The sequence below is a fragment of the Ixodes scapularis genome, unplaced genomic scaffold, assembly GCF_016920785.2.
Source record: "Ixodes scapularis isolate PalLabHiFi unplaced genomic scaffold, ASM1692078v2 PGA_scaffold0__279_contigs__length_252992795, whole genome shotgun sequence".
NCBI classification, from domain to species: domain Eukaryota; kingdom Metazoa; phylum Arthropoda; class Arachnida; order Ixodida; family Ixodidae; genus Ixodes; species Ixodes scapularis.
The window spans coordinates 225625523-225652506 of NW_024609835.1; the positions used below are offsets into that span (position 1 = coordinate 225625523).

The 26984-nt window shown below is 43.3% G+C and overlaps 1 protein-coding gene across 2 annotated transcripts in view; it reads right to left on the bottom strand.

The window, feature by feature from the left end:
• Positions 1-1477: 1477 nt before the first annotated feature.
• Positions 1478-26984, bottom strand: part of LOC8035937 — a 465884-nt gene continuing 440377 nt past the window's right edge. Inside the window, exons 4-7 of one of the 2 annotated variants that reach the window (XM_029968194.4) lie at positions 17617-17673; positions 8914-8937; positions 7132-7232; positions 1478-5117 (exon numbers count right to left, since the gene is read on the bottom strand). In XM_029968194.4, the coding sequence (XP_029824054.3) occupies positions 7156-7232; positions 8914-8937; positions 17617-17673 (158 nt within the window). In that variant the 3' untranslated portion in view covers positions 1478-5117; positions 7132-7155. The remainder of the gene's footprint in view (positions 5118-7131; positions 7233-8913; positions 8938-17616; positions 17674-26984) is intronic. The other variant, XM_029968195.4, reaches the window with a different exon arrangement.

The window sequence follows — 26984 nt, forward strand, 5'->3', positions numbered from 1 at the left end:
ATGTGAGAGGCCGGCCTTTCAAAAAAAAAAAAAAGACCCTGCCTTTCTCCTTTTATCAGTGACTCTATAGCCACTGACAGAAGAAGAACGGCAATTATATTGTTTTTATTGACCTGCCTGCAGCGCGAGCTTCCTATCTTCGATGGCACTACGACGTCTCGAAAGATTCGATTCCGCAGGCGCAGCTAGAGCACGACGGAAGGCAATCAGCGTGTCCCAAAGGTCGCACGTTCGAAAGAGACACCCCGCGTTCCTGGTCTTTTCAGGGACCGTAGGTGTGTTGAGCTGAAATGTCTCACTAATTTTGAAATTTACTGGTGTTGCTGTCTTCCTAATGCCTCTGGCGGGGCCAGATCACCTGAAGGAATAGGTCCGATATTCTGTAGTTACAAAATCGTCAATACTATAGCAAAATAGTTTTTTCTTGATACATGCACGGTATTTTAGTAACAATCTGCTGCTATCGGTTGCTCGTGGACGGAAAACATTCCTACGCATGACAGCCAATACTGTTTATATGAAGAACTAGTAATAACGGTTCTTCATTCTCGTTTTCCCGAGAAAGTTGTTTTATATTTTTTTTTCTAGAATGCCATTTTGATTAGTAAAATACAAATTCGAGAAAACGTTCGGCTTTCATTTTGCTTTGAGTCGTAAAAAACTTTTTGTAGGTATCGGCGCGCCGACTGCTATGTGCCTCTCTCTAGAGCCAAGCACTGGGCCACAACCACAAAACTTTCTGCTGTGTCCATACATACTTTTTATTGATTACCAGTTACAAATGCCAACTATGTTGTTTTGTTTTTTTTTGTTTTTTTTTACGGACATTTTAGGTAACGTTATTAAGTTCGTCGACCACGGCGATGGTGGGTAAGATTGAGGTTAACGCAAACTATGCGGCAGTATGAATCACATGTCCTTCCAGCTGAAAGTTAGCTACATTGTCCATGCTTTAGCGCAATTTTAGAACAGTATAAATGTTACGGTAAAAAAGGAGCGCAATCACTAAAAAAATCGGCATTAAAAAAACCTTCATAGAACATAAGAATTTTTTTTTCTTTTACTCGGCTTTCCTGTTTCTTGGGTGATTTGTTTTGTCGTCTCTTGTTCCGATGCTAAAATAAAAGCCGCGGTCACATCGGTAACGCATCCCACGAAAGACAGTGCGCACATACTGTCTGAGGCGTCCTTGTATGCCATTGGTCATAACTGCCCGCAGGCATGCACTTAAATAGCCTACTCATGTATGAAGCAAGCTTGCATAGAAGAAGCTTGAGGCGTGTCCACACATATTCCTGTCTTTATGTCTGCAGACCGAGTTTTTAGTGTGAAATTTGAGCCTTGCAAATACGGTCTGGAGAATAGGGCGGTACAGCTTTGGTCAACATCACGGAAAAGAAATATGCGCGCAGCCCAGTTTGAGAAAATGTCGAGTCCTTGCGGACAATTTGCCGTGCTTGAGCAAGAAAGAGACACGGTCGGTGCACTTCATTTTATTACAGAAAAAAAACATGACATAAAATAATACAACGGAAATACGCATGAAACACAAACAGCAGTGGAAAGCATTGGCTCTGGCAAACAAGGATTGAATACGGACACACAGTTTAAGTGCGCACAGACTTTTTAACGAAACGTAAGATCGTTTACTAAAGCCTGACTAGGGCAAATTCTTTCAGGATTGAGACTGTAAAGAGTAAGCAAAGCAACACAAGACGAAGTAGCTTAAAAAAAAAAAAGACGATATGAGCTTACGTAGAAAAACAGATGTTTCTTTTCTGTGACCGATTAATAATAAAAGAGTTTGAGCTAGAGAACATATCGGTAAGCGACGCAGGTTCAGATCTGTAAGAGGACCCAGTTATCTTGGCGCAAATCAAGAAGACATGCCTCTACAGTGACTCATCAACTAGAAATCAGTTATTGTTCAGCATAAATAACTCTCATATGCTATTTAGATTCACGTTGTGACTAGTTGTATACAATATACACGTCTGTACAAAGCAGAGGCACTGGCAATTTGCTTCGTTGCATATTTTACGAGAAATTATTCCCAGTGCGTGGCATACCACGACCGCTCGATTTGAAACGCAGAACGGCGATACGCGCCTAGCACCCCGAGCAACCACCGCGGCGCCAGCGGTCAGTGACTGCTAAGCGCTGCTTGGTTTGTTCCGTGGTATCTCTGCGCTGATCATTATTTCTCAGGCGCTGCTCAGCAGCGCCCTTCGTCTGGATTGCCCGGAACTACTACCACCAATGCATCCAGTCGTGTAAGCTGATCAATCTCGCCTCTGCCTATGTGCGGCGATACGAAGCGGCGCGCCGTACATTGTTTTTGATCGAGCAACCGTGGGCATACATTCTGGGTGTAAGTAGGTAGGCCACCGTCACGTCATCTGCGTTGCGTCACGCTCTACAAAGGATGTGCGAGAGTAAATAGCGGCCCCGTAACAATAGGAGAGTGTGGCCACTCTTAACGTACAAAAATTCAACCAGTAGCGGAAGCGACAGCAGTCACAGGTCATACACCAGATGTAGAAATTATATCATCAGCATGTCAGAACTTATTACGCCCATTCTTTGTTCACGTATCAGTTGTTAGAGTCATTGACAGCCTAATAAAAGAAGGGGTGATTAATTATGAGTTCTTATATGTTAATATTGAAATCTCATAGGCTGCTAAAAATGTTGTTTTGCTGCTTGCCGCACCCTTTTCTTCTTACATTGTCACCGTCTGAAGGACATAAAAGCAGTAGTCAGGGGCTCTCAAAACATGAAGAAAAAAACATTTCAATGTGAGAAGTGAAAGCAACCTTAACCGCAAAAAATGTTGACAAGTTGTTGCGGCTCTTCAGTGTCGCGGAAGTAACAATCGATAGTTCCGTGGTAGTTTATGACCTGCACTTAATACTTCATCTCACGAGCAGTGTGCAATGTGATCAAAGGCACAGGTTTGAGAAAGTGGCCAAAAAAACAGGTTTTGTTTACAAAAGAACTCCTGCAACGAATGCATTTTCGAAATTTTCGCACTGGTATCTTTTAAAACACCTGCACGAAACTCTTGCATTCTACTTCAAGGCCTTCGAAAACATAAAGAGCTATTCGTAAGATTTGAATGAACCACTTATGGGAAAGATGCAAAATGGGCTCTGGCACAATTCTCGCGTTCGTATATTGGGGAATAAAAAAACTGTTTACCTGAATCTACGAAAGCTATATCCGCTGTGTTCAATATACAAAAGCAAACATTTCTTTGATTACTTAAATGTTTTAATTAGTCATCCTAAAAACCATTAAATCAATCGAGAAAGGATAAATTACGCTACATGGCAGATTACCAAAGCGGGCTAGAAAACTGTAGTATGATCAGATTGAGTTTATTGGTTGTTTTTGCTTCCAGATATTTTTATTCTGCTTTCCCTGTTCATAGTATCGTCATACGTCTGGTATTTAAACTTTGTAAACTCGCGAACTGATGGTGTCACGCCCGGTAATCACGCACCACCCCTGATGCCTGGTGCGTGATTATGTATTTAATATGCGTTTTTATGTTTCCTCTCCTGCGTACACCGAAATGTCCGCAGTATTTTAAGTACAGAAAATTCCATGTTTTTATGCGCGTAAAAGACAGCTTTTCAGGAATAAAGAGTGCCGTCAGAAATGGGGATATGAATGTAAAACATCTCCACAGGCATTATTTTGTTTGTAGGATGTTGCTAACCGATTTAGGCCTGCTGGGACATAAAATAGTTGTTCCTTGATTCTACAGAAATAAATACTATACGAGTGCCTTGCACATCGTTTATTTGTTTGTGCGTGTGAAATCGTGCTTTTGAAAAATAATATAGTTTGGAACTCATAATTAAGGGCCATAAAGTTCCCGCGAATAAAATGTGGGGATACGGATGGCCTGAAAGGCATATGACCTCAACCTCTCCTCTATCAAAGAAAATATAACTTAAACAGTATATTTGATTTTTATTTCGTCGTTTCCCGTGTTTAAAGGGGTATTCACACGAGGGAGAAATCCCGGGGATTTCTCCCCGGCACGCGCATCCCACGACGAAAACGTCAGGCTTTGCTATGTGCAAAAGCCTCGCGTTTTTATCTCGTGATGCGCGCGTGCCGGGGAGAAATCCCCGGGATTTCTCCCTCGTGTGAATACCCCTTAAACAACTAAATCTTGATCTCTCAGAATTGATTGCAACAGTAGTGCCCCAGGATCCATCCGATAGGTCAATCACCTTACTTTGCAACATTCAGCCACTAGGAAAAGAATGCAGTTTCAGACTTTCCCTCCTTACTGGTTTAAATCCAGTGGTTGGCGTTGCAGATACATAAGGGTTAAAATACTTGAAGGGACTTCTGGCAGACTGTACGGTTAGAAAGCTGTCAATACGTCAAGTCGACAGTCACTTTATAGCCGTAGTTAAGGATTTGTCAATACGTCACTATGATATGCAAAAGTAAACAAACGTAAAACAAGCAATTAAAACATCGATCCCGATGCCGTTTTAGATACAATAAAGCAATAACAGCGACATAACGAAAGCTACATTGCGCGACGCAGTTAGCACAGACTCAATATCAGCTGATTTTTTTCGCTTTGTTTTCATTTTAACGATTGGTTATACAGTACCGAGATCGCACAGGTTATTATCGGTAGCCGAAGTCTCGACTTAGGCTGGTCCCCAAATGAGCACTGTCTGTCACAGTGATAGCAATTATGTCAGCCTACTGTTTCTCAAAGGAAAACAAACGATAAACTTGATGTGCTAACTCTGCCGCGCCATGCACATTTCCAATTTACACAGCCCTTTTAAATCATCGGAAAATCTTCACTTGAACTTGCCAAGGTGAGAAGGACACTTTTGTTTTCATTTGTAGAAGGTTCGACTTGATTGCCTTATAAGTAACTTATGACTCTGCTGTTTATAAAGTATTGCGTAAGCTCTAGAAGTGTTCCTTTGTTTTCTTTTTTTAAGCGAGGGAAACGCACAATAATGCAGCAAGTAGTAAATTCGCCCTCTGTTGGTAGGTGGTTTCCAGTTGACCGGGCGTCCGTTCTTAGCGGTTCTTGGGGAATCTCAGCTAGGGACCGCGCTCTTTGGTACCTGCAAAAGCAAAAATCGTCAAAGGTAAAAAAAATATATATATCTGCTGAAATCATTAAGGCTGCAGCATTACGGCGCCATCTGGTGATTAACGCAGCAAACCTGCAACGCGGATGGCGCCACAAGCGCCACCCCTGGTTAGAGTGCCCAAACTTCTTAGAGCTTCGAACCCGACAAATGATGTCACGTGGTACATGGGTCACGTTTGCAATACCAGCTGCGAGGAAGTGACAAACGTCTGTAAGCACCTCCGCCTTTATTGCCGCTTTCCTGCTCGCGCTGCAACAACGCAACACACGCGCACTGACAATTTAGCTAAGTGGAGGGAGTCCGCCATTAAATTGCAGAGTCTTTTAATGATTTCAGTTGGTTCGTCTCTCCGACCTAGGTTTTTTACCCTTGGTTTAATTCGATTGTCTGCTTCGGCGTCCGCCGTGTGAACGTTAGTTTTTGGCCTATTTTCCTGGAAGGAAGCTATTCCTTGAAATTTCACAAGTTGAAATGCTCCGCCAAGAAACATATTTGTGGAAAGTTGAAGTTATGCTTACTTCCAGGCTCCAATTTTTATAACTGATTTCAAAGCGAGCCTCTCGATTCATAACATCCTATATTAATATGGTTGGCGGGAGAACGAACTCTCCTCATTTTGACGAGGTTAATGAACGATCTTAAGAAAGTCCTTCGAAATGTTAAGATCTTCACATGATTTTTTTTTGTTAAGTAAGCACTGGTTTCTTAATCGTTTTATTTAAAATAAAGCACCCAATATAACGACATAATACAATACGATTTCATTTCAACTTCATTTTAGCCTGTTCTGAGAAAGAAAGATTCCAATGGAAAGGTTTTTGTTGGCAACAGTAATTCTTCGTTGTAACGAATTTCGAGTGAACATCTGTGCGGCGTTACCGGGAACCCCTTTACGACCGGATGAATGCGAAATGTGAGTCTTTTCTTGGGCCAAAGTTTTTGCAAAGAAAGCAGTTTGCAAAGCTAAGATCTCACGCGTGTGCTGAGCCTTACTATACATCATTAAAAAGAAATTAGGAATACACAGCCAAGCATGCCCTTTTCCCATTGAGCACGCGCATGCCCATGCTTTGGAAAGGGAGCAAGGCCTGCTCAAGATCACCTGTCATAAAACTTGAAAACTCCTGTCTCGGTTTAAAAATGAGGGCTGTACAATGAAGTTAAATACAAACAAAAATGTGCACCTCAGTGTGTTGCGCAAAACGTGATGCAGAGTCAGTATTTAAATTTTTTCTCTTTCCTTGCAGGGTTTTATCTCGTGAACTCTAGGTTAAAGGGGTCATGAAACGCTTTTCCAACTTTTTCCTGTTTAGCTTTCCTCCTTAACTCATAAATCGCGCATTCTACCAAACAGTTCAAGAAGACGGAAAGGGCGGAGTCCTTTCTTGCTCGGACTCTCGTTTGTGCACCCGGACAGAGCCATTATCCCCCTAGAAAATTAGCCCGTCGCTCAAAATTCACACAAAAGTTGCTTTCCCCCACCCCGTTCACCCCAAAGCTGACAGTGCTGTGGAAGCTACGTGCTCGGTGCGCCAGCCACACATTTAGCACTTGATCACGCTCTCTAGCGCATACCAGAGCGCAGTGAATGAAGTCAGGTGAAGAAAGGAAGGCGGCTGATTGGTCCACCATGCGCCTAGCTTCCACTACAATGTCAGCTTAGGAGTGAAGGGAATAAGTGAGGTCCGGTGTCATGTGCCGTGCGTTTGTACCCGGTGACGCGCTTTGTGAAGCGCGGATGTATCACAGCGAAAAGGCAGAGAGTTTACGAAGGGAAGGAGGTACGAAATAGTCCGCTGAGTTCTGAAATTTTCGTACCGAATGTCAGGCTTTTGACTTCGTACTTTTTTTTTCTTTTGGCCCACTGAACGACGTGCTATTAATAAAATCCCAATCTAAATTGATTCATCCCAGCTCCGAATTCGTTTCATGGGCCCTTTAAGACACCGTTGTTCGTCAGTGACGCGAGGTGACGGCTTCTTACCTCAATAGGAAAACTTGTGGTCGGCTAAGAGAGTCCGAAGTACAAGCACAGAAAGACGAGCCATAATATTGGCTTGCTGTTCTGGCTCGAGTTGCTGCCATCTGTCGAGAAGTATAAGAAGCAACGAAACAATTAGGCGCGAGGAGTATCCTAAATCATAAATTGTTAAGCACACTTCAGAATATACTTTATATTCGTCCTTAGATGTGTCACTGCTTCGTACTTAACATGGGATGGTCTGTCACGTTTAATTTGTACTTTTCATCTGAAGGTTAAAAACACAACTATATTCATCGGTGAGCGGGTCATTCTATTGTGTTTGCCTATTGCTCCCTGCAGTTCCTTTTTTCATGAATTTCATTATACTACTATTATTCGTGCGTTACTTGGTTTATAAATCGGAATGAAGAATAAAAAGGCAAGATGTTTTAACTCATTGCAGTTTTACAGTGGTAATCTAAATCAAACCTTTCCCACAAAAATAATATTAAGAAAATATTCTTTATTTAACGATTGTCTATTATTTGATGACTGCATATATGATTTGTATTTATATAAAATATTTATTAACCAAGGAAGATTTATACTGGGCTGAGAGTGAGAAAAAATCAGTGCTGTTCTAAGCGAATCGGAGCATTGAGATTTCTTTCCAAGCTTGTCCGTTATCCAAGGTCCTAGTGCAAGCAAATCAGAACGAGAGATAAGAAGCAAATAAAGCTTTATAACTAGCGATAAAAAATCAAGCTCTTTCTTGTTTTAGTATGGCTGGGTTTACATCAATATATAGAATCTGATTAAACTGCACTAATTATGTCAGAGTGACCCTTCTTCTACATTGTTTTCAGTTAGACGGATTGATCCATCCATCTAGCATATTTAAAATACACCTAGTGAAAAAGAATCGCTACATCTTAGCTACAGTATTTTAAATAAACCTTGTCTTATTTATGTTTTATAATCTTGATTTTTTTTAAATATTATGCTCCTTTTACTCGGTTCTGAAAGGATCGAATATTCTTCGATGATGCCAAGCTCTCAAAAAATGAATACCGAATTTGGTTTCTTGAGTGTTTGGGAAAACAAATAGGATGACAATAGGGGTGAACTCGCTCTAGTCACAAATGCGCGGTCATAGGTAAAAAAGTGTCTTAAACTGAGATGGTGTAATACGGTTAGTATCGGTAATTCTATTATACATGTTTCGAATGTGCATCTGGTAAACGGGCTTCTGTTTTCCTTTTTTTTTTCGGTCTTCGTTGTATGATCGAAAACGTCGAGTTGGCCGGTTACGCGACTGATTGGCAGTGGCAACAAATTTTGAACTGCTGCACCATAGCTTCGCATACGGGTCGAGGCAGTCATTATCTACGGGGTGTTTTTATTTGAATTTACAAATCGCAGGGGTATTCAAGGAGCCGGCTATATCGCTTTAATTTTACTCACTTCGGAAGAAAACGAGAAAATCTGGAAATTAACAGGGAACTAGATGTAAAAATATCAAACTTTTTTTAACGACGATCAGAATTGATGTGTTTTTATTTTCTGCAGCGTGAACACGTTCTTATAGGGAGTTCTTGTTCCCTTAACCTTTTTAAGAATCTCAAGTTTTGAAAGAGCTTCATTTATAATTATTAGATAGCTCCCCACGTCTCCGTCGATACCCGTTTGTGTGCTTTCTGTCATATCACGGTATTAAATTTGTGTTCTTTATCATATCACGATACGAGTACTTTTAAAAAAAAATCTAACCCTAGTTGATATTTAGAAAAAAAATTAACCAACCTTCATCTGTCTCCGGTGGCGAGCCTGCAAGAAACAGAACAGATGTATTGGCATTAGCGGGACAATGTTATGACAGCCAACAGTTGATTGCATTTAAGCAGAATTTATAGTTTCACGTGGGATATCTCGATGCAATTCATATGTACAGAAAAGTGTTACAAATGAAAAAAGGCCATAGGGTACGTGCTATTCAAGATATTACATACCGCATAGAGATACAAGCAATATGTTCATTAAGAGTTGAAAATAACGAGTTTCTCAACGTGTACGTTCTCTTCCTTCCACCAGAATCAATGAAGATTCGAATATTAGTCGCCAATGTGGTTTCAACAATGATAAATTTTGGAAGGTGAAATACTCTAAAATTATTCACCCATAACAAAGGCAGGCGCACCTACGGGCGGGGTAGGGTTAAATGAAAGAAGATAAAGTGCAATGAGACGAAAATATTTGATTGTGGCGGCAAGTAAGTATAGTTGATTAATTAATAACCCAAAAATCCAGAAGGAGGGGGGGGGGGGGAGTTTCAATTGTGGTGCTTGAATCCATATTGAGAACTTAAAATGCTCGAAACGTATTGCAATACCCGCAAACGCATAAATATTATCCTCGCGCTACAGCCGGCGCATCTGCAACACGAGGAAGTAATTTTTAATCATGTCGGAGAGCTATATCGTGCAAGCCGCTCGGTCTTCGTCCGATTGCCTCTCCATTTCAATTTCGCGCTTGGGAGCCCCCGAACACAGCGGGTTTGATTCCGTCTCGGATTGAGAGGCGCAAAACCCCTCCCCCGAATGCGCGAATGCGCGGATAACCTTTAGGTTTCTTTTTGCTCTCTGAACCCCGTTCACGCCTCAACTGACAGCAGCGTCGGAGCCGCGAGCTTGCTGGGCCAATCAGCTCTCAGTCGAATACAACGTGAGTTCGCTCTTCGTAACATATGCTGTCGAGACGGGTTACAACGAAATCATCAGGAATCGGTAGTCACTTCGCTATATCCGCTATTTCGTTATAACCGACTTCGGTTATAACGAAGTGCAAAAGGAAATGGGAAATCGTGATCGCTTCGCTGTAGCAGCTATTTAGTTATAACCGATTTTATTACAACCGGTCTCGACAGTATAAGCCTAGATTTAAGTCACGTTGATTTCAGGGCCACCGCTGATTGGTGTATCCAAACGCCACGTAAAGGTTAAAGCCTTGTCAGGTTTGCCTCAGTCTCTCCCACTCTCTCCGATGGCGGCGTCCAACGCGGATGTTGGAGGAGACCCGGGGTGCGCGATGTCACTGGTAAGCAATTGCCTGTTGCAGTTCCTATCCTCCCTTAACTTCTAAACCGAGGACGTAGAGGAAACCACGTGCTCGTTGCACCAATCAATAGTCTTTCTTTCGCCACGTGACGACGCTCTCGTCCGTAGCCAGGCTAAGCAGAGAACAGAGTCAGGTGATCAAATGGGGAGCGGTTGATTCGTCCCGCGAATGCGCGGCTGCTACTGCAGTGTTAGCTTAGCAGTGAACGGAGTACAAGGGCCGACCGCGTTGCCACAAGGTCTGTCTTAGTCCCCTCCCCTTTGTGTTCGGAGGTGGCAGGGCGGTAGTAGCTCTTCCGCGCCCTCTGTTTGTTGTCGTCTTTGGGGCACGTCGGCCGCTGGCAGCTTTCCGGGCCGGACGGACTGCCGGCCGCTTCGTTCCCGCGCCAGCTTGCATGCTGAAGCGGCGTCTTTGATATTTTCTGCTGATCTGGCCAACGCGATTACCGAAATCCGATTGTCGCCTCTTCGCGAAACCGGATTGCCTTCGTCTGCTCCGATGTGCGAGTTTTGTTTCCTTTGTCTATCTTCCGCCCGCCAGATCCTCTCTTTACCTTGTGTACGACGGCTTGGTCCTTTCTATAACTTGCTTCGGCTTCCTTTCGCGCAGTCTGCCGCTGCCGCCGCGGCTTTGTCGTGGTTCGTTTCGGGCTTGCGCTGTGTGCGGGCGTGTCTGTCTGTGTTTTGGTGGATTCGGACGAGAAAACGCTTATTCCGTTTTACTGGATAGAGGCGGTGGCGCTAAGTTCAAAGTTTCTCAAAACTTCCGCGTCTCCGGTCTTTTTTTCGCGCACTTTGTGGTGCGTGGCTACGAGAAAAACGCGCAATCGTGTTTAGGATCTCAAATGAAAAGAAATAACGATTTTTCTGTGACGCTCCCCTTTCGCGAGTAACGTGACTGCATAGTCAAACAAATCGATAGAGCTCGTTTTCGTATTTGAATTCGTGAATTCCTCGTGAAAAAAAAAAGCGAACATATTTGTAATTCTCCGTTTCAACCTAAGTCTGAGCGCTGACAAAGGTATAGAAGCGATAAGCAGGGACACACATACTATAAACGCGAGGTCATGGCTGAATCACTCCCCTGATTGGTTTAACTAATAATCGCACAAACGCAGTAATGATAAATAACAGCGTGGAAGTGTACCTTTGGCGCCGCTTTATTAATCAGATCGTCTCTAAACTTCGGCTGCTCTTGGACTCAAGGAAAAACGGTTTAGGACGGGTCAAAATACAGTCCAACTCTTCCCTCTAATTTCAACAGCTTGGCGCTAAAATGGACCGTCCGCGCCTCGGTCAGATGAAAGCACACTCATGTCAAAAAAAAATATGTATGATACATGTTGATACATCATACATTATGCCAGGCGCGTAGCCAGGGGCTCGGGGTCGGGGTGGGGGGGCGGGGGGGGGGCATAGGGTTCGGTTCTTTTCGCCCCGAAATCTTCCATTTCGCTGGGGCCCTCTTTCCCCGCTCTCCTTCATACAGCATTTTGTTATAAGCGCCCCCCCCCCCCCCCCCCCCCCCCGCCCCGAAACAAAATCCCGGCTACGTGCTTGTATTATGTCGGTTTATGGGTCAAAGTAACGTGAGTCCGCACTAGTTATTCAGGAAGCACCAAACTAAGGCCACCTCATTTCAGTGTATATATATATATATATATATATATGGGTGGTTTCATCTCAAATCGTGCAGGCAAAAAGGGTCGAATTTTTAATTTCGATGAAAAAAATATATGTTACGGCGCCGTTTCTAAAACCGCATTCGACACAAATCGCAAGTTCGTCGGATTTTTTGTTCTCGACTTATGAATTTTTAAATAGGCCGCGGCGAAAAGCAGTGTTTTTCACACCCGTCGTAGGTCGGAAGTTTCGCTTGATCTCCCGCCATGGATTTTCAGTCCACATTATGTTATCTTTTTTGAAGCACTCTGTGGACACATATAAAAGGCTCCAATACCATGAAATAATTTTAGGCCTTTTGCTTTTTTTCTGTAAAAATGTCAAAAACGCCTCCTCGGTCAATTGTTGACGAACTTTGACAATTAATTACTGGCGATCTACTTGGGTTACACCGATATTTTTTATGTCCACAGAGAGCCCAAAACACGCTCTTTATGTTTATTATAAAATACTCTGGCTGTATAAAATATCATTTGCGGTACGTTTACGTTAATATTATGCAAAAACCAAAAAGTACCATTTTTGAAATTGATTTTCTCAAAAAACCCATTTTTTATTTTTTTCATTTTTTGTTCAAATGTAGATATGATAGTTGTCTACACGAAAATCAAGCCTAGAAAGTGTATATTTTGTTTGCATGTTTTATATTTAGGCCTCAATATCGGAAAAAGACGTCTTTGTTTTGCAAGACCTAAGTCAGACACAGCGACCCATGCGTCTTTATTAATTGTGAAAAAGTTTTCTTGAATTTTCTTCTGCATTTTGTGATCAATTATAAACGGATTTTGTGGTATTGAATATTTATGTATGTTTTGATAAGAGCGGGAACCATGAGATACATATCTAACCAAACCAGCAGGCCTAGTAGACTTTCAATAACCAAAAGGCACAGATGTTGTATTGTTTCGATTTATAAACCTTTCAAAGTAAACTAGCACGACTAGCTATTAGCTGTCATATTACTAAGACAAAGAAAGTCACCACATCGTCGATATATTATATACAATTCTTTACGAAACCAAACACTGGGGCTTGTTCACCGCACATCGCAGAGGTCACCAGGGAATGTCCTTTCACTTCCGTAATACACAAAAGTGGTGACACAGAAACGGTCCGAAACACACAGAGAGTGTGTCATGGAGAGGGGTAGGAAATAAAAATAAATAAATAAGAATTAAATTGCCCAACTCCGATCTTAACGAAAATTGCGTTAAAAAAAATAAAGTATTAGGTTCGAGCGGTGGCAAGGCGATAGGTCCACGCCTGGTGGAGAGTCAGACAAAGAAGTCGACGGCACGTAAAGGTAAAACAAAAAAAAAATCAATATATTATTAAAGACGGGAAAACTCAGCCGCACATGGCAAGAACAAAAACCAACTCCCCCGGGCATTCCCTAAACGGGACGCAACCAAATGCGTGCGAACAGGCTCTCTACATCACCGCCAGGCCGCTACGCCATGACGAAATAAACCCAACAACTGAACAGTGCTAACAAACAATTAATAAAAAAACATTAAAAAAAAAAAAAAAAAAACGTTTCCGAGAAGCAAAGTTTAGCGGGGCGAAGAAACACACACGAGTCGGTCCCACGACATTGAAGTCTGGCAGGATGACGGCGTCCAGGTGATGCTCGAATCTGTTCCTCCCTCTATTACGCACATCCACGACGGCTGTGCGGAACAGTGGCTGTACGAAAGAAAGTGAAGAATAGATTCGAGCAGGCGATGCGCGAGAAGGTAACCGAGACTATGCTTCAAGCTTCATATCGGGAGAGGAGCTTTCGAGGTAGTTTCTGCAGTTACTCAAACTTTCTCTTTCCCCTTCCCTTTTTCAAAAGAACACGTCAGCCGGCGCTAACGTTTCATCTCGGGAGAAGCCCACTCTTCACAAACGGTTATAGTTGAGAAGGAGGCTGACTTCGACCCAACTAGTCTCCGGGCAGAATACAAACACAAGTATATTTACCAACACGCTCGTTTTAATGTCAGTCTCCGGGCTTTGCTCTTTCCAAAAGAGATAACCCTTTATAAGGACAGAACGAGCGGGTTGGTGGGGATAATTAAACTTAGACACTCCCTTCTCGTTTTCTTCCTCAAGTTTAATAGATAACCCTTCGGTGCTATCGGATCTCCCCGGAGAGAGAGAGAGAGCACGGCCGTTTCAAGGTAAGGATAGGGCGCTCGAAGCTAGGGCAAACAGGCGGTATCGTTTCACGCATGCACGGATGGCTGGTTTCAAATTTCCCCACATTCCTAACGAAACCGGCCCATCTTCGTGTGTGCGACTGCGGGATTTCTGTCCCGCGCCGCCGGTTTTAGCGCGCACGCGGCGTTGTTTTGGCTGGCAGAACAGTTGTTGACCGTCGACATTGTAAGGCCGTGGTGTCCTCATCCTTTCAGGCAACGATTCCTTTGCTTTCCTTTGTGCAATACTCTGACAGACTCCTCCTGGGTGGCTGTCACTGTTCGCCGCGTCCACGACACAATCGTATACATTTCACTCCTCGTGACACAGGGTGCGCTGCTCGCTTTACTGTCACGGTCCGTCCCATCTAACACAACGAGCGCGAAAAGTCGTGGTCATCTGCTGGCTCCGAAAGGGCGGGACGTTCATGCAGGCCAATGAGGGCCCCGAATCAATAAGACGTCTGCCGACTCCTACACGTTAAAAATTTACGACACCTGCTGGTCTGTTAAGAAGTGTTGCTTTCTCTTTTTGGAACTCCTCCGATGTAGCTTGCCGCCTATAATAAAATTTAGATAATCAATAAATATATCAGGGTGGAAATACTGTATTTCATTTTTATGTGGGAACGTTGAAAAAAAGAAAAAACTATTTCCAAGCTTGTGACGACGCGCAATTCGCAAGTCCATTTCGAGCCGTAAAAACACGTTTTTCTACGATATTGATGCTTAAATGTAAAACATACAAACAATATATACACTTTCTAGGCTTGATTTTTGTGTAGACAACTAGCATATCTACATTTGAACAAAAAATCAATAAAATAAAAAATGGGTTTTTTGAGAAAATCAATTTCAAAAATGGTACTTTTTGGTTTTTGCATAATATTAACGTAAACGTACCGCAAATGATATTTTATACAGCCCAGGCATTTTATAATAAATATAAAGAACGTAATTTGGGCTCTCCGTGGACATAAAAAATATCGGTGTAACCCAAGTAGATCGCCAGTAATTAATTGTCAAAGTTCGTCAACAATTGACCGAGGAGGCGTTTTTGACATTTTTACAGAAAAAAAGCAAAAGGCCTAAAATTATTTCATGGTATTGGAGCCTTTTAAATGTGTCCGCAGAGTGCTTCAAAAAATATAACATAATGTGGACTGAAAATCCATGGCGGGAGATCAAGCGAAACATCCGACCCACGACGGGTGTGCAAAACACTGCTTTTCGCCGCGGCCTCTTTAAAAATTCATAAGTCGAGAACCAAAAATCCGACGAACTTGCGGTTTGTGTCGACTGCGGTTTTAGAAACGGCGCCATAACATATATTTTTTTCATCGAAATTAAAAATTCGACCCTTTTTGCCTGCACGATTTGAGATGAAACCACCCATATATATATATATATCGGATGTTATTTTCTATTTGGAACAGATTTTTTTAAGACATCTTTACTGGTACGTGAATGCCGCCTTCACTATCACTCTATGTTTCTTGGGCTAGGCGGACATTCTAGATGGGCACAACCTTTACAGTCTCGTGAGTAATTCGCCAAAATATGTCATGTAAATTTTCAATTATTGAGAAATGACATATGGTTCTTATTAGAAACTTGCTAAGCGTCACTGAAAACCATTAAATCAGTAATTCTGAGACACTTCGTGCGCGCGAGAAGCGCAGTAGTGTGCTAAAGTAATCACTTGTGCTGCAGGTACAAGGCTGGAGCTAATGATAAGAGACAGAAAAATCGCGCGGGTACCGTATTGCACTTGTAGCTTTGTACCTCTAGCACAAATGGCGGCCTTAGCGCACTACTGCACTCCTCACGCGCTGAAAGTCTTTCTGAAAATTACTGATTTAGGGATTTTCAATGACGCTCAGTATATATATATATATATATGTTTAACATGCGTTTCGCTACGACGGAAAATATGGAAAGCAAATTCTAAAGGATAACTTTATCCACCACGGCCGGTGTCCGCTAGGAATAAAAAGTGATAATTATCTTAGTAATTGAATAAAATCCACTCATTCGCTTTTGGAATATTCCGAAGGATTTCAATTCGACATTTGTTGTCCGTCGACAAAATATGCGATCGCAGTTGTTAGAATACATACAACTAGATTTTGTTGCACACTGCTTTCGTGTGATGTTGCAATCTAGTGTCCGCCACACGAAAATTAGAAGAAACACAGCTAGAAAATATTGCCCGCCTGAGGAGACAGCAGAGTAGAACGCTCCTCTTCTACGACCAATGACCCTTGTCAGCAAGCAGTGGCTCGCTACCCGCACCAGCCGCGGACGGTGACGTCGCTTCCGGTTCGGACTTCCGCCGTTTTTGTTTTTTTGCATTTAGTTTCAGCATGATGTCTGAATAGTGTAGAGCAGAATTTCTTAGTCTGATATCTTATAATAATAAATCTTTATTTTTACGTGCCCACAAACTATTTTAGAGTTTATTTGGTGCACACAAAGCAAACTAGAAGAGAGCAGTACGTTACGCATTAAAATACACGTTACGATAAAATAAAAACAATATATAACAGAAACTGAAAAGGCTACGCATAACCCGCCTTACAATAGGTAGTCCTAAGACATCCACCATCACACATGAAACATAAACAATGAGAAAAAAGAAGTCAAAATGAGCCTTATTAAATGCTAATTGAATTCTCGATAAAGAGAACACAGAATACATAAAACATGGGTAAAAAGTTAGCACATTCCTGCTGACCCTTGACGGAACACGAAAGTCTAAAAAACGCAAAAAATCTATTCAGTACACTTCCCCATGGCCTACATTGTGAATAAATATAAAGGCTATATACAGCTGCCTTCGCACAGCAAGCTTGTGCACTGCAAAATCGAACAAGTAACGTGTCATCATCATAAAAATATTTTCTTCCAATATAAAAGTCGTACACAATTATAACCATTCATTTTTGTGTATTTTCGATTGCAGCATGCTTGTGATACAGTTAATAAATTTCAAATGATTGTGCCAAATTCGAATCTTGACCCAGCTAAAGTCTTAAATAAGTGTAATAAGCAGCGTGGCGTAGGAAACTGGAGGCACAATCCGGTCGCCAAAACTCTATACAACTGCTATGGCATATTTTGAAGACGGGTAGCGCGTTTCTTATTTGAATGCACGCACAAGCATTATAGCTACAAAAAAAAAAAAAATCGATGAGCGAATTTTGGGTGATCAATTTGCTTAAATGTTAGTTTACACTCGTAACCCGACATCCGCCGACGTCGATAACGGTACTCTGTAGGTATAGTTCCTTAATATCCAGTGCTATTTATTTTCCTCTTACTTTTCCTTTGAGCCCTTTGACGAAAAAGCACCGAATCCATGCACAAATATAAGTAGCGAGAAAGCAACGCTAAGGCGATTAACAAGCTAACAAACAAATTACGGCACACCATATGATTGCAAGAAGCAAGGACAAGACCGAAAAAAACAAAACAAGAAGGAACGCAGCCCGCTGGGGACGGGGCTGAAAGGAAAGACAGCTTACCATGCAGGTTCCTGTTCATTGATCGAGCACTGTGGCCTCCCACCCTGATGGGTCTTCCTACGGAGGCACAAGAAACATGCCGGTCTTGCGTTACGGGGGATGGTTAGGAAGCAACACAGCAGCAACACACACGCACAGACACGGACGTCGAACGAAAACATGGCACGCTCACCGAGTGCACTACTGTTAATGGGATTAACTGGGAGCACGTACGCGATACAACACAAGGCATTCTTGTTAGCTTTGGCCAGGCCAGCCGGCCGTAGAAATCTCGTTTGCATCGGTGTCTTTTCAGTTCGGGAGGTAACGGGGATTTGGAGAGGGTCCGCTTCGGCTTAGGGAATTCATGTGCTAGACGCCATTGACTACGCTTGTATTCATGCAACCGAAGCGCATCTCATCATGCGCAGCCAATTCGCCTCTCTGTTCCTTCATTTTAGCCAATCATAGTCCTCAAATTTTGACTCATTCTGTTATGGTGTGATCCGTGTACTAGCAGACAATTACAACAATAAAGCGAGTCGCGCACACTTCGAAGAATACCCGTGGGTCTTCCTTCCCGCACAGCGCGCGGGCGGCCAATCGCCATGCTTCACAGAGCGACCCTGCGGATTACGCAAGCTTCATGTTGATGATGCGTTGCCAGCGTGTGACGCTCGCATGCCGTCGGGCGTGAAGCTTTGCTTCCATATATTTTTTTTTTCTTATTCGTGCCTAACATCGGAGTGCACTGTGCATCTCCAATATTCTCCATTTAAGTTGTCGTTACGAAATAAACTTTCTTTGCCAAGCCAATAGGGTTAACCATTAGAGTCCCCTTAATGGCCGTTATCATAAACAACCAATTCTCACAAGCTACCTGTCCTTCTCGACTGTCCTTTCCACCGTCCGTGCAAATTCTTCCCTCTTTACGGGAGGGTGTGATTTGTGCACGAACGCTTTCCATTTGTGCAATTATAAAGAAAAAAGAAACACTTTAGTTTTGCGGTGCAAATAAATTCTTATGCCTCCTTATTCGCCTACATTATTCCACTGATCGCAGAGATTTGTTTCTCGCATGCTTTGTGAGAAAGTCGACCCTTAGATATATATGTTGAGTGTGTGCAAGACACCATATTACTGCCGTGTTGGGATGACACACGCACCTGATAACGGTGCGTTTGATGTCAGTTAAAGGGGCACTCGCGTGGTATTTGTAGAAGCTTGTTTTTCATAGCATATTGTTTGTTAGGCTTCAGTCAATAAAAATGTTGAGTTCTAAACGGCAAGACCTCCTAGTAAACGAAGAGCAACAGAAATACACGGGCACTGTTTCCTCTTGTGTGCCATTCTTGGATCGCCACCACCTCCATAGAATGTAACCGATCAAAATAGTAAATTGCGGTACTTGCGTGAAGATTCGAACGTTAGTACTGTTGCTCTTTTTAGGTGAGTTGTGCATTATATATTGACAAATCTGTCACATCGTTGAGTGTAGTCAAAGTAATACAGAAATTATTGTTTGAAAACGCCACCTAACGGCGCTCCCTGGTGCCTGCTCCAAGGCCTATCTTTGATTAGATTTTTAAGAGAGAAATTGGCGGCCCATGAGTGTAATATCGGTTTTCTGGGATGCCTATGACCCGTACATTGTGTTATCGTCATACATTAACCATCTCACAGCCCACTTGAATGCCCCTTAAAGCATTTTTGGATGGAGTGGGAAAGACTTAATGGTGCCCTTTCATTGCGAACGAGATTTCACGGCGTAAGCTGATCATGACGCTTTCGTTTTGTTATTTTGAACTTTAGAAATAAATATCACATAAGTAACAACATACAAGTAGTTACAAGTTCATCACAACACAGCAGTGGAGTTTGTGTTTCTGATGCGCACCACTGGCTAAGCCATAGAGAGTCCTTATTGCACATGTGTTTTTCCTCCCTCAATTATTTCTCGCTACTCTCAACCGTCTAAATGAAAGGCTGGATAACTTACTATTAATTTTGGATTAGTAAACAGTCTTCTCTGACAATGTATCAAACTGCTTTTCGGGATTTTCATCGATCACAGGGATTTGCGAGGAGTTCGAAACAAGAACTATGGTAAAATGCAAGGTCCTACACTTCCGCTCTGGTCCTGTCAGATTATGCTTATTTGTCCTGTTAAAATATGCGAGATGTCGGAGAGATCAATGCAGCTGTCTTTGTTATAAGACGATGCTTCACCGCTTGCAATTAAAAATGATAGTATAACGTTCGAGTCATCAAAGTCTCGTTAGCTAATATAAATGCAAAACTCTGAAAAGATCAAATCATGATACCGCTGAAAGTGAAATTGTGATGCATTCTGGACAACAGCAATTTTTTTTTTCTAGGATAGTGAAGCAGATATCTACTTTTAAGGGAAAAGGGTAGTTATAGTTTGCGAGGAAAAAACGAAATTGGAAGGACTAGGTAATATCAGCGTCCATTGAAGATGGTCATTGAGGGAATAAAAATAAGTGATATGATAAACAATGCAAGAATATGCACTTGTCATCAACAGCCCAGCAGGAATCTTTTTCCTTCAGTTTCTTTTCGCAGCCATCTTAAATTTCTTTTATTTGAATTTTCTTTAAATTTACCTATTTTTTTTATAAAGTAGCGAATACAATACTCGATCATGACTATCAATTCCGCCAAATGCGCGAAGTGTTACCAATCTTTCTATATTTCGAACAGGATTTGCACAATTTAAAAATAAAACGATGCATGTGAACTGTATTAGCAGCACCGCGATATTAAAAACTTCAACGACTATATGAGCCCAATTAAGACCGATATCACATTTTTCTCTCGATTTCAAATCCCCGTTGGGCGTGTAACTTCACGTCGTTCTGATATAACATGGCACCAACGCTCCACAAGACGGAAAGCAGCGGAACAAAAGTGCGCGCGTGCGATGACCACAGCGGCGCGCCCAAGGATCAACCTCCCAAAACAAAACTCGCATAAAATGCAGCACTAAACCAACACAACATCCGAGATAAACGAGCGGCTGCAAACCGGTACGGCGCGGCGCACTTCAAGTCAAGGCTCGGGAACCCGTCCCGAAGTCGAGGAGTGCGGCACTGGAACGGGAGGAGACCACTTGGCACCTCGGGCCCCTCGGTCGACGAGACAACCACAAGCGCAAAGAAGCCCGATAAGCGAGAGAGCGGCGGCGACCGCCATTACCCCGCCCAGAAAGCACACAATGGCGACGCTTGAACCCGGCCCGACTCCTCACGATGACGTGAAAATTGGCGCTAAAAACCCGGAGCACGATGGCGATCTGTCTGGGGCACACCGCCGACGCGCGAGGAGTCGACGCCTTCCGTCGACGGTACCCTAACCGGAAGCGACGGAGAAAGTAGACGGAGCAAGAACTTGGTATATACCTGCTTTCAAGTTGCGATAGCGATAGTCACCTAGGATCAATCTCAGCCAATCCAGCAGTGTGGACGTACCACGTGACCAGGGGCTCTGAGCATCGCTCCGCATTTCTCGAGGGTCCCTCGACACTCAGGCGGGATAGAGTTAGCTCCCATGGCTCGTAGTGTCTGCCGCGTTCCAACGTATGGTGAAAGGGCGTGTAGAAACGAGGAAAGTGTAGGGCAACATTAGTGAGAGCGCAAACCGGTCAGAATCGACAGTGTGGACCAGAGCGCTTTTTGAAAAAAGCCGCCGCCTCCCACGCGTTGCTCGGGTTCTCCGCTAGATGACGCTGCTTGGCTGGGTTCCGCGTGGCCGTGGAGGATTGGCGGCGGCGATGCTAGCGATGGCATGTGGTGATAGAGGCCGCGTTCTCTAAATATAGTGCCCATTCTCGAGGTCGAGACTATGTGCGGGGGAATGCGACTGGACTGTATAGGACGGCTATGATAGTGAGGTCCACTATCCGCTGTTTGTCGGAAGACCGGGCGCAGGCGATGTGCTAAACATGGCGATGACCGTGTGCGTTTTCCCCAACACACAGAGAAGTATTGTTCGTCTCTCGTAGGCTTCGCCAATGCACCGGCAGTTTCTCCAATGAAATGCTCGGTTGCGTGATTTGCTTTTATTATATAGTTCTGTTTCGATTGTAGCAGGACGTCATCTACACGTCCCGAAGAGCAACATTTGTTTGCAGGGGAGTTGAGAACAATCAAGAATAGAATATTTGCTTCTTTGGTTTTGATCTTGAAATTCTCGCCGATTCGGTAGAAAGCGAAGATTCGCACTCTTCGACATTGCAATGCTCGCATTTGAAGGGAAATTATTATCGAGTGAGAGGCGAACGACGTTGCAAAGGAGGAGGGTGGAATAAGCGAGCTATAAAAATCAGGCCATAGAAAAGAAAAAAGACATAAAAGTAATCGGCTTTCATTATATATTGCCAGCAGCTCGGGACAATAGGGATTTTGAGAACGGCTGTACAACGTATATCCTAGAACAAGTATTCTCCAGCTCAGCTGCTCCTTAGTCAAATCGGCGTGCTCCGTTTCATATACAAACCACGAAGGCGCCTTTAAAATGATATCTTTTTATTCTACCGACCAGCGTTTGAACTTCTCCACAAAAACGTGCACTACAGTGTAAAGATATATTGTCACGAATCACGAGGTGACAAAACAAAGAATAACTGACGAAAATGATATGTTCAATGGGGCGAACTTGTGCCCAAACAAGGAGGAAACAGAAGAAAACAACAGAACGTCGCGGGCGTCGAAGTCGGCGTGGCAGCCGACTTCGAACGCTGGGGCGAGACTGACTGCGGCTCGCCACGCGGAGCCCCTTATGTAGGGCGCGTGGGCTTCTGGAACAGTCGGCGTAGAAGGTTCGGGGCGTAGAACATTCGGACCCCGAACAAGCAACTAGGGTTCTCTAATTTGCCAGAAATTTAAATTGAAGGTATAAACAAAAGCCGCGTCGCTCCCAGGAATCTAACCCTGGGCTTCCGCACGAGAGTCAAGCGCGGTAACCACTCGGCCACGCACGCGGTCGCGCGGTGACGCGCGTGGCAATATGGCAGCTGACATTATGCTGTTCTAGAAAACCACATGCTGTTCCAGAAATGCCCGATCCCCCAAGAGTCATCCTGGTGATTTCTCACACCGGCTGGTGATATTTGCGACATTGCCGATGGGATGCAAATAGACTTAGAAATGCAAAAAAAAAAAAAAAAATATATCACACTTTTTTTTTTTTTAGTTTTTAGGTTAGGCGGTGCAAGCTACCGCCCGTTATGGTTACAAAAGTAAAGATTTCATCTTGCTACAGGATTATTATTCTGTATCTACTGTTAACAAACAGGGCGGGAGCTATTTAAACAAAACAAAAGATTTAAAGTGTGTCTTAAAAAAGTAAAAAGCTGGAGGGGAACCACAGATTCAGATTAAGAAACACGCTTTAAAATTAAAAAGCTTCCATAATAGCTGTCTTAAAGGGCCCCCGAAAAGAAGGAAAACATTTTAAGCAATCTGGTTGGGATACAAGTGTCTAAAACAAATTTTACGTGAAAAAAAAAAATAGTAATATTGCCGGCGAGAGATTTATCTGAATTTTTGCGCGCGAAGTCACGGGTCATTCCGGAATGACCATCTCGGTCGTGAAGGCGAAGCCCACCACAACTCCACTCGCACGAATTGCCGAGAGAGAAAACAAACGGAAAGGAGGTGACTGCCGAGTAAATCGCGTTCCGCGCCGTCAATATTGCTATTTTTGTTTTCATTTTGTTCGAGGAAAATGACTTTTTCGACATTCGTGTCACAACCAGACTGTTAAAAAAAAAATTTGTTCTTTTTTTAAGGGCCCTTTAAAAGGTATAGCGGGTCGAGGCCGGAAGCCGCACGTGCTCACCCAGTACTCTCAAAAATTACTTTCAACGAGTCTTGAAAGAGACGATGGCTCATTTTGCTATAGAGTAAGCTGGCTGAGTTATCTACACAAGTCCCCTAGTTTCGAGTGCGAGCGTGACTATAAATAGAAAGTGGGGGTTTCGTATAACTCCCCTCGACACGCGCGCGCGCGCTCTCGAAGTATGAGAGGTTACACGTGCCTCTGACCCACAATATAAAAGGGGCTCGACCGACAACCCCAAATTTACTTTATTGTGATCTAATCTATTCTCAACGCTTGATTTGGCCGCATATGTTTGCTTCGCAACCTGCCTCGACAATTTCTTAGTTTAGCGCGGACGCGGTCCTTTTTTTGGACGGGCTTTTAATGCCATTTCAGGAAGATTGGAGCGGCTGGAGCGATGGGACAGGCGTGCAAATGCCCGCGTTCCGAAAGCCGGCCCCACCCAAAGTGGGATTTAGTTCGCCGAGCTGATTAATGGAAAAAAGATAGGTGTATCATGATCCCCGACCCCCACCCCCGAAAGTGCCAGTCTATTTGTACCTTACGTGAATCGACGCAGAATATTCGTCTATATTTATTTCCAAGTTATCAGCTTAAATATTCGTGCTCCAGCAAAGCTTGAGAATCTCGACTAATCCTCGCACTTTTGTCAGTCCAGCGTGAGCTGTTTCTGAAGGCTCGTATGAGGGAAACGTTCGACAGCCTATCAGTCGCGTGATCCAGCCTGAGGCCTGATTAAACGGCGAAGCTGAAAAACATTCTTTGAGTTTATATATATATATATATATATATATATAGAGAGAGAGAGAGAGAGAGAGAGAGAGAGAGAAAGATATAGGAATATATAAGATTTCGATATATATATATATATATATATATATATAACATTTCGAATTTCCGGAAACGTTAAGATCAGTTGCATAGACAATGTATTGTTTACGCCTGTAGCAAACGGACATTTCAGTTGAAATTAGACCTTTAGCTCCGGCTAATCGAGTAACTTCCACTTCAAAATTTTATGCTGTCTGATCGTTAAATCGGCAGCTCTTCCAAAGATTAAGACAAAGGAGTGATTCGCCATTTCTCCACATCCTAATTCGTATAAAAAGGAAGGTAGGCTCTCCGTAACGTAGATAACTGCCATCTACAAAATGTCGAAAGGAGAACGCTCTGTTTCTTCGTATATCTTGTAACTAAGCGTCAGCTTTGCTGAAAATTTTAATAGCTCTTTGTTTCACTAAAGATACTAAAGTTTAAAAGAAGATAATATTCTACCCGTTTCATTATTATTTAAAAAAAATGGTGTTTACATATTCTTGTCAGTTCATTGGAAATCGTCTAGACAAAGTACTAAGGGCTCCAGACGCGCTCTAGTATTGAGGTTTATTTCTTTATATATTGCAGAGAAAGTATGAATCTTACGCTTTTCCTTTTTAAAGCAAGTCAAGAGAGGTAATTAAACTCCCTCTTGAATTCTTAGATTAATCTATGTCTCATAAGGGAAACGATCTGACGCTACAGGCGAGCGCTGTTTACAAACAAGTCCACATTGGAATGCAAATGCGCACAAAAAGGATTCGTTTACCGTGTGCGCATGCGCCGACTGCAGCGCCACCGCAGTGGGGTGACGTCAGAACCGCCTTTTGTTGTGTACCTTTAATCGCCACTTCGTCTGAAATTCACAATTTTGCTCTCCTCCGCCAGACGGTCTCTGCCTTGACAGCGAAGCACGACCTCGGTATACGGACACATTTTTCGACGTAACAACGCATCCACCCGTTTCATGGCAGCACGATTGCACATGTCGCTCAGACTTGTCACCAAGCTTCCACCAGCCTTTCGGAACCTTTGTTCGGCCGATTTAAATAGGGAGTGTAAAAAGTGAGCCGTTGTATATATGACGTGCATTACAGCCAACTACGTTGTTAGGCCATGCATATAATGCAGATTAACTCAGTCAGGCGCCAGCGAACGAGATGCGAGTCATCGACGCGAGGCACCAGATGTGGGCAATGCCGTTTCCAGCCGTGTTATTTGTTTACCTTGTCATTTGTTGTGAGTTTTTTTATGCGGGATATGCCCAGAAAGAGCGCCTTATGGACAGGGGATTTGTTGTTTTGCTATTCATATATTTTTTGTGTTTTGCCTTCAGCTAAGTTCGTTTGCATTCTGGGTGTGCAATAATAATACAGATAGTAAACAAAAGTTAGAGAAATCCAGGAAAACGCAAATCGGCGAAAGCCCTGTTTCCTGTTGTCTTCTCTATGCGTTTGTTGCCATCGTCACGAGCCGTCCGAATACGACGTCAAGGAGTCGAGAATTCTTCCTCCCGAAGCGGCCGACAGACGGCGACCCTTGCGCCGCCTTCGAGCCAACAGAATGCCAAAGTAATGTCGAAGATACTCGGGCGCGACCCGGTTAACGATAAGGTATCTCGCGCCGGAGCCACGGCGAAGTTCTAACGGCTCCAAAAACACGGGCCGAAGGCTGTCGAGTTCCTGACATCCGGAAAATATATGGAGCCTCCGGGTCAGATATTGCGTCCCGACGCGCTCACGCTCGGCTCGCCAAAAGAAGGTCGAAGGTTTGTTGGGAGGACATTGGCGTGCTTTGAAAAGAAATCGGTGTTTCTTGTAACCGTCTTATTTGTTTAGATTATACCGCGTTTTTGTTTTGTTTTTTGCACTTTTCTAAAACTTTCAGGTCACTGCAAGTTACTTGGTCGCGCAGCGGTATAAGTGATGAGAGTCGGCTTCAGACTTTGTATTTGTCCTTTTTTATATTTGACAAGTGTTGATATTGCGCGCGCGCGCTCGTTTCTGGGAGATGTATTGCATTCCGATGTTAATATGGAAAAAGAAGCGTCCGTTGACTCGAGAAATGAGCCATGTCACGAAACCAACTAAGTTCTATCAAAAAAAAAAAAAAATAAAGTAAAAAATACTATATTGCTGCAAGCAAGCTCGTGGCGGGTCTATCTTGGTGTAAAAAATGACCGGGCAGTGTCGTGGGGCGGCACTGATTTCCGCAAACAGCAGATTGGAGATTGGAAAGGGTTCTCATGCACTTTCCCCCTTTCCTTCACTTTCTGCTCTCTCTGTTTGTTTTCCTTATGACAGTTTTACGTGGAGACGCCTTTCTCGTCCAAGCATCTTGCGTCTTGACGGTCGAGCCTCGAGAAAATGATAAAGTGATTCGGTCACGTTTGTAGAAAATGGGATTGGTGTTGTCGCCCGATAAACTTCTTTGGATGCCGGTTATTTATGACCGGGCCTTCCAATTTACACTGTTTGTGTTTTGTTAGAATTCTGCCAAAGTATGCAGATGTTCAATTACTAGCACCACTGGGGCCAGGGCTTACTGGAATTGAGAGGTTCGATTTGAATGAGAACGTCGCCACTGTGAGTAGTCGAAAAGCAGATTACTACGCTTGAGAAGAAGTTACGCCAACGCATCGGGAACCCGCGTAGTATCTAAACGTTTATTTTTTTTACAACAAAAGGCCGCGGGAAGCAATGTGCCAC